Source organism: Ambystoma mexicanum, chromosome 6p (genome assembly GCF_040938575.1).
Source record: "Ambystoma mexicanum isolate Mex_15411 chromosome 6p, UKY_AmexF1_1, whole genome shotgun sequence".
NCBI lineage: Eukaryota > Metazoa > Chordata > Amphibia > Caudata > Ambystomatidae > Ambystoma > Ambystoma mexicanum.
This window is the reverse complement of record NC_090935.1, coordinates 998402561-998416241: the sequence shown is the minus strand read 5'-3', so window position 1 is coordinate 998416241 and position 13681 is coordinate 998402561. Positions and strand designations below refer to the sequence as shown.

The window sequence follows — 13681 nt, the reverse complement described above, 5'->3', positions numbered from 1 at the left end:
AAGAACATTGCATGTTAAGAGAAGAGTTAGTACAAACTGCAATGGCAATAGAAAAAATCTAGTTAAAATCTGATTCAAACTGAAGTCTTGGTCAAAATGACTTTGCCCTGAAGCAAAGGTCAGATTTTAATTTAGAATTTGTTTTAAGGACCAACAAAAAAAAAAAGTTCTATTCAGCAGGTTCAGAGCTCCATCCTCGCAGTACAGCAACGTAACCAGGGTCCATCTCTGGCTAGCATGCCAGATTTCACTCAACATAAACACTTGATATGATGATCACTAAATGCTCTGAAGCATGAGTAATAAATGCCTTGTGCGCAAGAATGTTTCCAGCTGATTAAAATATGAGCAAAAAGGCACACAAATAAAAGTCGCCTTGGATAGGTGAACATCTTCCAGGTTTATATTGCATGAAAAAATATTTAAGCGTGCACCTGAATCAAAAAAGGATACCCTTGGTTTTACTGCCCTACAGGTTTGAGCTGTTTGACATGGTGAGAAAGTGGACTGTCAATGTCTGGAGTACAGCAAACCGTACCTTGTCAAGTTTTGCTAGGTTGGTCGTCAGCTCGTCACAGATGGTATCAGCATTGACATGGATCAACGGTCTCATAGATGAGCCTTCTTGATTCTGCCTGAAGATAGGGAAGAGAAATACGTGAGACCGAGGTGAAACGAGAAGCTGGCAAACATGAAAGAGAATGTGAAAAGGATTTGTAGAGTTGTACACCTTTTAATTCAAAGAAAGTAACTAGTGTATTGTGAGTAGTGAGGTGCAGGGGAGTGTATACCTGGGTCGTGGTTAACAAAACGAAGAGAAACAGTGTCCACGGTCTGTGGAACACTCAAGTGCCATGCACACTATGTGGTTGTCCAAAGACAAAAAACTTTTTTTGATTCGGTTCTTTTTTCCTGAATATTTTTACAGTCAAACTTATTGTATTTTGATTCCTTTGAATTGTCAGTGTAAGTACAATATGAGATGAATATTGTCTATCCATATCAATACAATATAAAATAAATGCTTTTTTGAATACAAGTCTGAAAGTTCATTACTGACAGCGGATTGCTTTGAATACCTTACTGTAACAATCATGCAAAACGTGGGATACCCCACTATGTTCTAAATTGACGCCTGTACTTTATCACACAGAGACTCAATTTGAACTTTGTTTGTCTTTGGCGAATCCCATTGAGTGTGCATGGGACGCAAGTGTTCCACAAACATGAAAGAGAATGCCATGGACCAGCTATCAAGGCTTGACCTCGTCAAAGGAACAGAGCAGATCTCAAAATGTACACATATCACTGGCCATTTCCTAGCAATAAAGGACTCTTGGTAAGAAATGGTTTGCATGTGTACATGGGGAAGGTAGGGGGCAGCGAATGGCTTCTTTTAAGTAACATCTTCCTATTTTCTTGAAAATCACTTTAATTTAATTTTCAGGTTTCATAAAAAAAAATATGAGCATTTCCATCTCAGATATAAGAATCTGAAAACGCACTCCTTTGCCATTAAACTTGCGCGATAAGGAGCGACTACAGCCACTTATTTTCCCTCTTTCATTAGTTCATGCTTGCCAACTACAGAGTTGTCTCCCCTGTCCCTAACATAGCATCATTTGTGAGAGATAGTGATATTGCAAATATAAGGGCACCACTGCATTCCTGGTTTCTCCACAGGGGCTTTGTTTCCACGTTTGCTAAGATTTTTCTTTATACTGCTTTTGTATTCACTTTGTTAGGCAGCCAAGTATTTTTGTTGGTTTATGTGGAATCTGGTATTTGTTGTTAGGTAGGTAAGGTTCTTTTTAAATCCAACTGACTACCCAACTAAAGTTTGCCCCCATTATTACCTCCACATCCAGGCAGTGTGTTTGGTGCAGACTGGGGCAGTGTCTTCTTTTACAGGATGGCATTGCCATGTCGATATTTTATTTTACTGTACAGTTAGCCTCCTTGGTCTGTATAGTTGCCAAAATGCCTATGTTGCTGTTTTAAGCTCTGGAATCCAAACCACTGACTTTGTAGGTTGTCTCCCATTGTTTTTATTGTCAGTGATGCATATATTGGGGCATCCACTCTAGCAGGCTCTTGACAGAGTAGGCACAGGAAGCCACTGCATGATTGGGCTCCAGTTTGAGCAGCATAGGTGTCTACAAGACATTCTAATCCACATCATCCTTGGTTGGTTTTGTGTCCTTTATGGAGTTTGGCTGCCCATAGAGGTCTAGATGGCTGACAAATATTTCACTTTGAATAGTGCTTTGGGAGTTACTCGATAGCTGGGTGACCCAGCGCCCCGCAGATGTGTGTAACCCCTGAGTCTAACACCTGATCTGATCCAAAGGGAGCTAAGAGACCATAGGGCTCATTTGGATGCTACGCTGCTCCTGGGCCCCTCCTAAAAGTAATGTTCTCGATCAACATTAACAGGAGAACCTTCTTTAAGATATTCCCCATCTTTGTACTGGCAAGAACAGCCAGTTCACAGTCCTGCACGGCTTCAACCAAGTTGTTCTTATCCTGAGGGGGGTGGTGGGGTCATTGGTGTATCTGGATCAGTTTTGTTTTGACTGAAATGTTGGAAAGGTTGCTTTGTGGCACAGCTGCTCTCGTTGGGAAGTCTGCTGCCTGTGCAGAGTCCTTGGACACCTTTACCGTTTTATTCAGTACTATTTTGTAAATACTTTCCTGTAGTCTTTATTGCTATGCAAAGAATATTTTTTTATTTATTTTTTACAATAAATCATGTTTAGACCATTTTATTTGGTATGTCTGTGTGTGATCTATACCAGTCCCCTCCAGTCCCTAGAGTGAAGCCAGACTGCTCTGCCACTTTCATCAGTGGGCGTTTGGACTAAATTGGTGCAATCCACTTGCACACACTAGAGGTTGGTCTCACTGAACCCTGACTAGAGGACCTGAGAAAAACCTTGAAATGGTGGCATTGGCGTGATTCATGGTATAAAGATTCAGTGATCCCCACAATAAGAGACCTAGGCTATAAGTGTTTAAAGTAAAGATCTACAGAGGTTCTTTGCTGTTAAAACATGCATATTTTTTTACAGCAGAGTCCTTAGCCGAGGTCACGGTTGACAAACATAAGGTAGAATGTACAGCTAGGGGTTCAAGTGTAACTGACAATAAGGCAGTTTACAAAAGCAATCCTGGTTATCAAGATACTCTTCCTGCTAAGGAGAGGGGACCAAGACGGCAGTGCTGCCTATACCCCTTCCAATCCAGCTTCTCAATTCAATTGAATAGCTTTATTTGGCTTAAAAACATTTAGCATGGAGACCACAAGGGGGCACAGGAGAAGATGGTCGCATAGCCACGTAGCTCCCAGTCCCTCCAGAAAAAAGGGGATGATATTGAGAAGATCTCCCCGACAGATGGAAGCCCAGACACGTCCAAAAGAAGATGGAACCTGGGAGAGTAACTGGAGCCGTGTAGGAAGGGATAAGGCAGACGGCACAGGAGATACAAGCACCATGCCACGCAAGAGGCCTGCTTTGAATTTCAACAGAGGCGCGGGCCGGAATCAGTAACTGGCTGCCGAGGCCAAGCCATGACTCAAGTGCGTAGCAAACCCACGGACGGCGAAGACAACCTCCCGCTGCCCCCTGGAAGACTGAGGCTGGGCCGAGGGGCATTCGACGCAAGAGCAGACGTCGTGAGCAGACCCTTGAGAGGGACCTCGGAGGATCATTCACTGAAGTGACAAGGGCGGACCGTGGAAAGCATGTGAGCAGGTACGCCGAGCGGACCGACAGAAAACCAGTAGAGCTGGTAGTAGAGAGGGAGGAGCAGCCACACAAGGGATAAGTTGATGGCAGCCCTCGGTGCGGAGGAGCCTTCCCTCGCAGCACAGAAACTGGAGCAGGCGCCAAGTGGGGGATCCGGAACGAGAGCAGAGGTCCCGGTGGATGAAGCAGGTAGGCTCAGTCCCCCTGTTGAGCCCATAGACACGTGTTAGAAACACTGTGCGAGGCTCCGGGAAGCAAGGCAACCGGGGTAAGTCTGGAACTGAGTAGGAGGAGACACCTCCCGCTTGAAGATTACTGCTGGACCCGCCATCCCCACCCTCATCCCCGCTGGGGAGAACATAATATAGTCGGGAGGTAGAAGCTCCCCAGACGTTCCCCCGACCCTCAGGGCGTAGCGCACATGTGCCACACCCGTGTTCAGGGACAGCAGCCGACGGAATCAAAATGTTGGCGGGGGAGAGGACTTGAAGGAAGGGTGCAGGGCAATTGAATTAGAAGGGCAAGAGGAGCCCACCAACAAAGGAACCCTCCACATGAGTAAGGTGGTGGAGGACAGATAAGCGCAGTGTGGGTCAGGGGAGAACCCCAATCGAGACCCTGCAAACCTGAGTGACCCGCTCCCCGCTGTCACCATGGTGACAGCGGGGAGGCACATGAGCAGAGCAAGGTGCCGAAACAGACACACCGGAAGCGGGCCGCCAGCTACAAGTGGACAGAGACATGCAGAGATGAGAGCGGCAGACAGGAAGAGCGAATAAACAAGGAAAGCGAACTCTGGGGCGGTGAAACTGAGAGGAACTGTGGCAATTCCACAAATGATGAACCCTCGCCCACCGCAGGTGAAGCGGAATGGGCACTGGGGTGACAACTGAAGCTCAGTTATATGGGCAGGGGGAGGGGTGTCACTGGACGCCCGCAGTAAAAACCAAAACAGAGACACTCAGGAGTGAAAGGTGTACTCATTGCACAGCCTGAGGAGACATAGGAAGGCCCCGGCACTGAAGGCGGGAATAGAGGAGGGCAGCAACAGATCTGTGAAACGGGGGTGAAGGCACTGATAAGTGGGGAAAGAGAAGAAAATCAGCGCAGCTAGAGACAAGTGGTGAGGAATGAGATCTGTAGAGAAGAGGGCCTGGGCTAAGACTCGGACCCACGGAAATGGTCAAGAGAACAAAAGGGTACAGAGGTCAAAGACCATACGAGACAGGAAAAGGGGGTTGAAGACCATGAGAAGGGTAACGAAGGCTCCTGCACTGATAGGCAGGACGGAGCTGGCTGGAAAGGCACCACATACAGGGGAACAAGAAGAGGTGGCTAAGAAGTCCCCAGGGGAGACAATGAAGCCTGTAATGGACATATCTATGTTCTCAACAAAAGAAGACTCGAGACATATCCTGCCTGAAATAAAAGCACTCAGAGGGGATATACAAGCCTCACTAGCTGACCTATCTGGCAGAATGACAATGGTGGACAGCAAAGTTGAAGGTATAGAGCACATCTCTTCAAAGCAAAAGGGGGAAAGGCAGTGCAACTTGAGAGAGTCTACAGAGAATGCAAGCCCTATGGAAGTGGCCCACATTCCATAGTGGTCAAGTTCCTGAGCTATAAAGACGGAACGGATGTAATGAACAGGGCTAAACAACAAGAAATAGACTTTGAAGGTTCCAAAATCATGGAACTCTCAAGAACTCTCGAACTTCACCCTTGGCAATTCTAGAGCCTGCAGGCCTCTTACAAAATGGCTGAACAAAAAGGAGATAGGTACAGATGGGCCACCCCTTATCGCTGCAATTTGAAGTGGAGGGGGTGGACTACAGAATAACATCGGCGTAAGAAGCAGAACAGGCCTTGGGTCATCTCACGGCGGATGTCGAGACCATACCAAGGAGCCCACAAGGACCATCCGTGAGCAGAGAAGGTGCAAGACCTGTGCCAGGCCCACAAAGGAGAAGAAGCGGGCCAGCAAGAAGGAAATACATGAGAATAGACAGACTCGCAAAGTACCCAAGATGATGGAACAGCAGCCAGAATTAGGCTCCGGAGTACGGACTGTGCGAGGGCAGAATGAGAACCACTATGAAGAGTTGACGGAAACAAAAATGCAAAGGATTTGTTGGAGGGAGTCAGTAAAACTCACTGTGAGAGAGAGGGCGTCTCTGAAACTTACTTCAGACAACAAGTTTGTGGTGTTAACAGTTATAAAGTTAGGTTGTGAATTAGTTCAAGGGATTTGCTCGAGGATTGCAAACATTGGCTGGTGGACAAGAAGTCTATGTGCGAAAGGGGATGAGAACAGGGATGAGTCCTTAGCCAGGAAAAGATAGAAACGGGGGTAAGGAGGGTACATCCATAATGGGAAGGAGTGAGATTAGGAAGGGCCTAGCTGTGGGCACACTAAATGTGAAAGGTCTCAACTCCCCTACCAAAAGATCACTGGTGGTAAGGGAATTCTGTAAGGCCTCGCTACACATACTCTTCTTAGAAGAAACGTGTGTGATAAGTGGGGAGGAGCGGCCACTGAGAGGCGGGGGAATAGATCAGATTCATTGGGCAACCCAGAACACCAAAAAAGGAGGAGTGGGCATTGCCCTACACAAACAGCGCAGGTTGCAAGAGTGCATACCCACAAACCTATTGGGGGGCAGATTGCTGATACTACTGGGTAGCCTAGATGGAGCTAAGGTACTGCTGGCAGCAATATATGCTTCCAACCAATGGCAGGAGGAATTCCTCCTAAATGCATTTAATGCAATACAAAACATCGAAGCAGACCTGTATATCTTAGGACAGGATTTAAACTCCTAGGCAAATGAAGCCTGGACAGAAAGGCAAAGGGTGACGGACAGAAAAGTGGGGAGGGCAAGCTGGGGCACCGGGGTAGGACATTGGAGACGCGAGGTCTAGTGAACACACGGAGGAGTCAACACCTGTCATGATTCCTTCCCCTCATGTCCCCAGCCCTCCAAGATGTCAGGCTGGAGCCAGGCCACGATCACCTACATGGCCCTCAAGGGCCTCTCCATCCCTCCAAAGACCCACTTGGAGTCAGACTTGGCACTTGTGGCACCAGACTCACTCACTCACTCCCATAGGATAACATTGGGGATTGGACTTGTATTGCATTGATGGGGACAAGATGGATGCCTCCACAAATTTCAGTTCCCAGAATGTGCAGTCTAGTCTTTTGGGTGTGGTTCAGCCCAGAGACACCTGGGAACCCAGAGGCTATTTAAGCCACACCCAGGCTGAGAAACATGCTTTGCGTTTTCTGCACCTGCAGCGTGACACTCACCGTGTTCGGATCGGTCTCCAGTAGGCCTGCATCTTTCTTCTGCGCTCAGCTCCCGCAAGAACAAGAACACTGTTAGGAACAGCCTTACCTTGCGGCGCTTCTGCCCATCATTCATCGCTCCTTCTGTTCTGCGGGCATCTTCGGCAGTGTCATTCCCATCCCGGCACGCCGCTTCCGAAGGAAAAGGGAAAAGAACAGAAAAAAGGCATTAATAAGCATTGTGCAAATCTTCGCTTATTTTTAAATACTGTACAAGCTTCAATCGTTTACCTGAATCCCAGCCGTTCTGGGGGAACTCGGTCTCTGGAACTTCTCATCCATCTGCAAGAGGGAAACGCACTCCAGGTTAGCGTGGAAACATCTAGAGGCGCCGCATACCGCGCTTACCCACCGCATTTGTTCTTCATAACCGGCATCCACGCTGAAAACGTTGCGGCACCTAAAAGACACAGAAAAATAACTCAGTTCAATGCAAATACGAAAGGGGTGCATTGCGCATCGCGCTCTCACTCACCTTCAGCGCTACTCATCTCAGCAGCACGCCGCCATCCCTGGACGCCGGCCATCATCTAAGGAAGGAAAGGAACGAAGTTAGAGAACTGTTCAAAAGACTCATACTTACCTGTCAGACTCTTGCCAGTGAAGTAACTAGGCAGCAACGAGCCCGCATCAATCAACGCGCCCCTGCGCTGAAAGCAGGACGGAGAGCACACTATCTAAGAAAACAAGGTGAGCTGTGGATCACAGGGAAGGGTTGGACCCCGGGGAAGAAGGGTTTCAAGCACACAGAGACAATAGGGAGTTAAACTCTACAAATCCTGTGTTTCAGGCCCAGTCTCCAGTCGAATAGCCAAATTAACAAGGGGGGTCCTGGGAGTCCCTCTGCCAGACATTAGTCCTGGTTACTTACCCAGAGTCTTTAGCTCACTATCTTTCACAGAAACCCCAGACACGTGTTTCGGTCTGGTTGGACCTCATCAGTGGGGTGGATCTGTGCCTCTCTAAGAATAGTGAGCAAGGGGTCCACGTCTCGATTTCCCTAGTAACTTAGGGTGAGACCCAAAGTTACTTAAATATGCAAATTAACAAGGGGGGTCCTAGGAGTCCCTCTGCCAGACATTAGTCCTGGTTACGAGAGACTTACCCAGAGTCTTTAGCTCACTATCTTTCACAGAGAAGAAATATCCCAAACATATCAGTCTTTGTCCTGCCTTGGGGCAGTCCAGCACCAAAATGCTAGGCAATTCTCCTCTGAACACGAGTACCAACAGAACCAGGACCCCCCCTTGTCAATTTGCATAATTAAGTAACTTTGGGTCTCACCCTAAGTTACTAGGGGAATATTTCGATGAGAAAATATTCACGAGGATCCTAGCAACCAGATTCGAAGAGAAATTGCATCGCTTGGTACATCCTGACCAAATGGGGTTTATAGCAGTAGGCAGAGCCCGGACGCGATTCGAAAGACATTAGGGCTCAGAGAACACAAAAAGGGGAACCCAGAGGACCAAACACTTGACGCGGGAAAGGCCTTCGATAGGGGGGAGTGGGGATTCCTCTTCGCTATGTTAAGAAAGATAGGAGTGGGGGAAAGAATGTGTCGCGCAATAGGGCAATTTACTGAAGGCCCACAGCACGGGTAGTGGTAAATGGGAAGACCACCAGGTAAAGGGATTTACAGTGGGGGAAGATAACCAAAAGATAAGCATGTACGCTGATGATATATTACTTTACCTATCGGATGTCAGGGGATTGATAAGGAGAACACTAGAGATACTAGAAGACTATGGGAAGGCATCGGGCTTTAAGGTGAACGTCAGCAAGTCAACTCTCCTCCCCCTATGGGAACAAATAGAGGAGCAAAGAAGGGACTGGTGAGGACTAGGGATACCAGTAGAAAAAGATAGCATAAAATACAACGGGGTAAGGATATCCGCGAACCTACAGAAATGATATGTACTTAACTCCCCCCCCCCCCCCCCCGTTACTGCACAGGCTCATCAATGACCTTGAAGCCTGGTCCAAATTAACAATCTCCTGGCTGGGAAGGTTGAATGCACTAAAGATGATGCTACTCCCCAGGGTGTTATACCTATACCAGGCTCTGCCGATAGCGATACCAGGTTCGCACTTTGTAGACCCAAGAAAGAAAATGGTATGATTCCTGTGGCAGGGAAAAAGCAACGGGTGGCTTACAGATTACTTGTGCAGCCCAAAGAAAGGGGGTGGGGGGAGTGGGGCTCCCCGAGATGCGCGTCTACTACAGGGAAGCCCAATTGCAAGCCCCGATTCCCAACCTGCATATGGACAGGGATAAGCAGTGGGTTAACAGAGAACCACAATTTAGGCCGGTCACTTTGAGAGAATGGCTCTGGACGCCCGCCCAGGCATCCCCCAAACGAGTACACCTTCAGAGGATTCTTGGCCCACTTTGGAGGTTGTGGAGGGTGAGCAGGGAGATGGAAGGAGTTACGGCCTGGCCATCGCCACTGAGCAATATGTAGCACCGCCTCCCCCGGTACGTGACTGTATAGTGGGTCATGAGAGGTTCCAGGACTGGCTTGACGTGGGACGACTGGAGAGAGTGGGTCAGGTCCTAAAGGGGGATACTTTTATAGACAGAGAAGCTAGAAGAGATACTAAACATAGGAAAAATCTCAGCGTTCCAATATCTGCAGCTCAAAAGGTGTACTAATGTCAGAAGACTGGAAGGTAAAACTGCAAAGAGAGTGAACAGATACGGAAAAGATACTGGATATAGAAAGAGGAACGTGGGGACTTATCTCCAAAATGTATCGGGCACTATTAGAGGCACAGGGGGGAGTAATTGACACACATAAGAAGAACTAGGAGAAAGATATGGGAATGGATATGGAAGCGAGAGAGTGGGAGAGGTTATGTGTAAATGCACACCGTATGTCGGTGGCTTGCCAATATAAACTACATGGGCTCAAAACTCCTATACAGGAGGCAGTGGGACCCAGGTTAGAATATCCAAGATGTTTCCAGGGGCGAACCCTCACTGTTGGAGGAAATGCGGGCAAATGGTGGACTACTGGCACATTTGGTGGGGGTGTGACAGGGTGCAGCAGTACTGGAAGGAAATTCTGGGATGATAAAGGGCATAGATGGAGCGGAAAGGAGGTTGGACACCCAGTTAGTACTGTTTGGAATGAAGATGAGGAGGGGAATTGGGTGAAACTCCCGCACATCCCACACTACTTACTACTGGTGGCCAGAACATGCCTGGCGAGGTGATGGAAGAGGGAAGGGCTTCTGAGTGAAAAAGAATGGGCTGCGAAGGCCCTAGATTTGTATAGAATGGAGAGACAAGTACATGACCTGCCCCGAATGAGGGCATCGGAACCATTCCTTGAAAGGTATGACCTGGAGAATCAGCAGAGGGAAACGGATGGGGAGGAAACATTTAAAGGAGATGAGAAGTTAAAGGGTAGAACTCACAGACTAACGCCAGTGCAGGCTACATACACTATCCCAGATAAATAGCCTCAAAAGGGCTGAACAATCTGATCAAGGAAGGGTGGAATGAAGATGAATAGAGGAAAACGGAATGAACTTTGGTGGGCGCCCAATGCTGGGCCCTGAGGTGGAGAACTGGACCTCATGACTAACTAGGATGCAAGGACTCATGATAAATGACGGCACGGATAGACACGGAAGTTGGACCACTGACTTGGTATTACTCCAAAAGCACCCTTGGAGTAACGATCCCAAGACTGCAGATGATGAAAAGGAAGGAAGGGAGGAAGGGGGTTGGGAATGGAGGGAGGTGGGGGGGTGGGGAGTTTAAAAGTTTTCTTATTCGAAAGGGAGAAAATGCCAAAACTTTAATTGATGAAGCTTTAATTGAAATGCTAATTATTGATGATATATTTTGTAATAATTAAGTACATCAATAAAACCAATTTGGAAAAAAAAACTTTTTATAAATTCAAAGAGTTATATATTTACTGAACAATGAATTAGATATACATATGTAAAAAAAAAGTAAAAAGAAAAAGTAAAGTAAAAACAAAGCAAGGAGCCCTGCTGCAAATATTACATCGTCATCTAATGTCACTTTTATGAAGAGAGCACGCTCGCAGTCTTTTTTAAAAACAGTTCCCCTATATCTCTTCTTCCTCATTAACCAAGGTCGATGCACATACCTTGCAGATATAAAAACAACCTTCCTATCATCTGAACACAATAAAAAATGAATAGCTTTGTTACAAACTCCTTGCGCGTTAAATAATTGGTTTCAGATACAATCTCCTTAGATCCAAAGTGGCATGACAAATTAACATGTAATGTATTAATGTTTCATTAGCAAAATCACACGGTGGACATAGTCCTGATCCCAGGGTTGACCATGATCCTGTAACACCGTGCTTTATGCTATATCTCCATCCTCATTCGTACACACAAAGAACGCACAGAAGGGGGGTGGATTTCATCCAGGAGGCTCAATGAGTTTCCCATTGTTCAAGGGATTATCCCAGAGTGCTCTCGCGTCCCACTTATATAATAAATGTTTTACATGGCCCATCCAACAGCAGCTCTTTTCCCCCTCCAAAAGTAGAAAATTCGTCAGAGCCTCCTCGTATGTTGAAAATCCCAGGGAAGACCACAGTCTAACCCAATAAAGCACAGGCTTAAGGGCAATCTCGTCAAAAACGTGTTCTCGATACTTGACAATGGGACAGATTTAGAGTGACCCCACAGCTCCGACCCATAAGGGGGCACTGGCAAGGCCTGCTTATCATATAACTCCAGAGCTGGTGAAATTGCCCCACTGCCATGACTAGAGAAAAAAAAAAAGTATTTCACCACTATATTTCCCCAAGCTAATCTTGGCCTTATCAAGTTGATCAGACCAGCCATCTGACTCATGGAACCTAATTTGCAGGTAGGCTTGTTCCAACTTTATACCATCTGCCATTATTCTCTAGGGAATATTCTTCGCAGAAGAAGGTTTAAAGACCAAAACTTTAGTTTTGTTTGCATTCAGTTCCAGGCCAAGCTTGCTACACTTACTCTTGAAAATGGCCAACAATTTCTCAAGTCCACTTGGAGATGTAGCCAGTATGACCGCATAGTCAGCATAAAAGAGGGTGGGCCATTTCTTATTCGCAATTCTAGGGGCATCAAGAGCGCCCTTTTCTAATGCATCTATTATGCCATGTATGTAGAGCAGGAAAAGAAGGGGCACCAAAACACAACCCTGGCGCACCACCCCTCTATTCACAGCAAATGGCCTTGATTGCTTCTATTACTTCGTCTAGTAGAAAGCCACTTTTAGAGGTATAAAATGAGTCAGACTCCAGTCTATTGAACTTTATTTGAAGAGAGTTCAGATCGAAACCGATAGAAATGTCCAGGAGTTATCCTTCAAGAAACTCGAGGCAGAATTAGCAGAAAAGGAGGAAGAGTTAATTAGATAGCCACTAAGGACAAACAGTTGGCCGCCCAAGAAAGGCAGTGTTCACCTAACTAGCACTTAAACTGGAACTTGAGGCAACCAAGACAACAGGATCTAATGCCTCGAGGAATGGGAATGGCTCTGGGTCATCAGTCCTACGTTCCCAAAAGAGTAAGCATGAGAATGTATATAGTGTTATTGTGAGGAGGGCAATAACACTCCAAGTTCATTTGATATGGCTTGCAGGGTGCATAGAGAGAATGGCAAAGAACAGGCTAACTGTCATGTGAGAAGGATTCCCAAGAGTGGTTGAGGCGATTCAGTAGTTGAATGTTGCAGAGCAAAAGATATGCATCATAAAGAAGGCCTTGATTTTTAAGTTTGGGAAGGCACTTTCCAAGTACAATCTTTCTTCTAATGTTAACTGAACTTGGGTAAGGTGTGAGTCTCTTATGAACCTGCATGTTTGAGTAGATTGCCACAAAGTGTTCTCTTAAGGGCATGATCCATTAATTAATGCTGGAACAGAACTTTGAATCTTCCATTTCCGATTGTAAACAGAATTTGACTGACTCCAAAGTATTGGATTACAAAACGTTAGCCCTAATTGCAGATTTGTGGGTGCCCCAAATGGCGATCTCCAAAGTCAAGGGGGCTACTCCCAAGCAAATAGGCCGTCCAAGCAAGAGCCTAAACAAAGGGGCTAAGAACCATGGGGGAGGCAATATGATTAGAGGTTGGTAAAAGTAAGCCTCCCCCAACTAGAGTATTCAGTATCTTCTGGATATGCAAGGCCATTAACCATGGGATCGGTACACAAGATATAAGGACAAATCCCTGGGGAGCCAAGCCATCAGTTTACTTTCTGTCCTGAAGCCAGTGTTTCCTTCTGATCTGCCGAAGAACCCAATAGTGAACAGGCCAGGGTAAATGTAGAAACTTATGAAGCCAAGGCACAACACTCAAATCCCTAGCAACACTAGAAAATAATGTAAGGGTAGGGTCCTCATCACAGGCAGTGAAATCACAACCCTGAGCGACACGGGCAAGCTTGATAGTGGTTAAGAAAACCCTAATCAGCATAGAGGACCTTGCCAAGGCTTCTCTGAGAACCATTAGACCAGTAGTGCCCCTTAACCCCCAGTCTACCTGCGACTTTGTCAATGAATGGCATGACTGCAACCTTTCCAGTTAGCA

The 13681-nt window shown here is 46.6% G+C and overlaps 1 protein-coding gene across 6 annotated transcripts in view; it reads right to left on the bottom strand.

Moving 5' to 3' along the window:
• Nucleotides 1-13681, bottom strand: part of GRAMD2B (GRAM domain containing 2B) — an 864945-nt gene that overhangs the window by 60914 nt on the left and 790350 nt on the right. For 5 of the 6 annotated variants that reach the window (XM_069625597.1, XM_069625593.1, XM_069625595.1 and 2 more), the window contains one exon: nt 539-635. The exons of the other annotated variant lie outside the window; for it this stretch is intronic. In XM_069625597.1, the coding sequence (XP_069481698.1) occupies nt 539-635 (97 nt within the window). The remainder of the gene's footprint in view (nt 1-538; nt 636-13681) is intronic. 6 annotated transcript variants of the gene reach the window in all.